Here is a 444-nt window from a genome sequence, read left to right on the forward strand (position 1 = left end):
AAAAAAATTCTTACATGGGCATCAAGGTGGTCGGGGGTCCCAGGTAACACATGCAGTCCCTCCGCGGGGGTCCGAGCCGGTCTCCATCTCCGTACATGATCCCCATGAATGACGGCAGACCACTGCTCACGCGCACAGAGACACACGGACTGGAACGGTCCGCTCACCCGCTCTCTCGCGCACACTCCAGCCGTGGCATTTCCAGATTTTCAGATAGTATCAGCTGTCACACCTCCAGCGGTTTTTCAGGACCGCAGCGCCATCTGACGGTGGATGCAGTTCTGTGCCGTTCACTGGACTTCGAACGAACGAAATAGAAAGGTACCATCCCGTTTTTCAATCAAACTCGTGAGCATTTTTAACAATTTAGGTCTTAGTTAGAAGTACTCTATAGCTATTTTAACGCAAGTATATGTAGGCAAAAATTTTAAATAGATTACATTT

The 444-nt window shown here is 48.9% G+C and overlaps 1 protein-coding gene across 2 annotated transcripts in view; it reads right to left on the minus strand.

Annotated features, from left to right (window-relative positions):
- The window catches only part of LOC122356193 (putative thiamine transporter SLC35F3), an 11,014-nt gene extending 10,820 nt beyond the window's left edge, over positions 1 to 194 (minus strand). Inside the window, exon 1 of one of the 2 annotated variants that reach the window (XM_043254697.1) lies at positions 15 to 194. In XM_043254697.1, the coding sequence (XP_043110632.1) occupies positions 15 to 106 (92 nt within the window). In that variant the 5' untranslated portion in view covers positions 107 to 194. The remainder of the gene's footprint in view (positions 1 to 14) is intronic. The other variant, XM_043254696.1, reaches the window with a different exon arrangement.
- Between the last annotated feature and the right edge of the window lie 250 nt (positions 195 to 444).

The sequence above is a fragment of the Puntigrus tetrazona genome, chromosome 13, assembly GCF_018831695.1.
Source record: "Puntigrus tetrazona isolate hp1 chromosome 13, ASM1883169v1, whole genome shotgun sequence".
Lineage (NCBI taxonomy): Eukaryota > Metazoa > Chordata > Actinopteri > Cypriniformes > Cyprinidae > Puntigrus > Puntigrus tetrazona.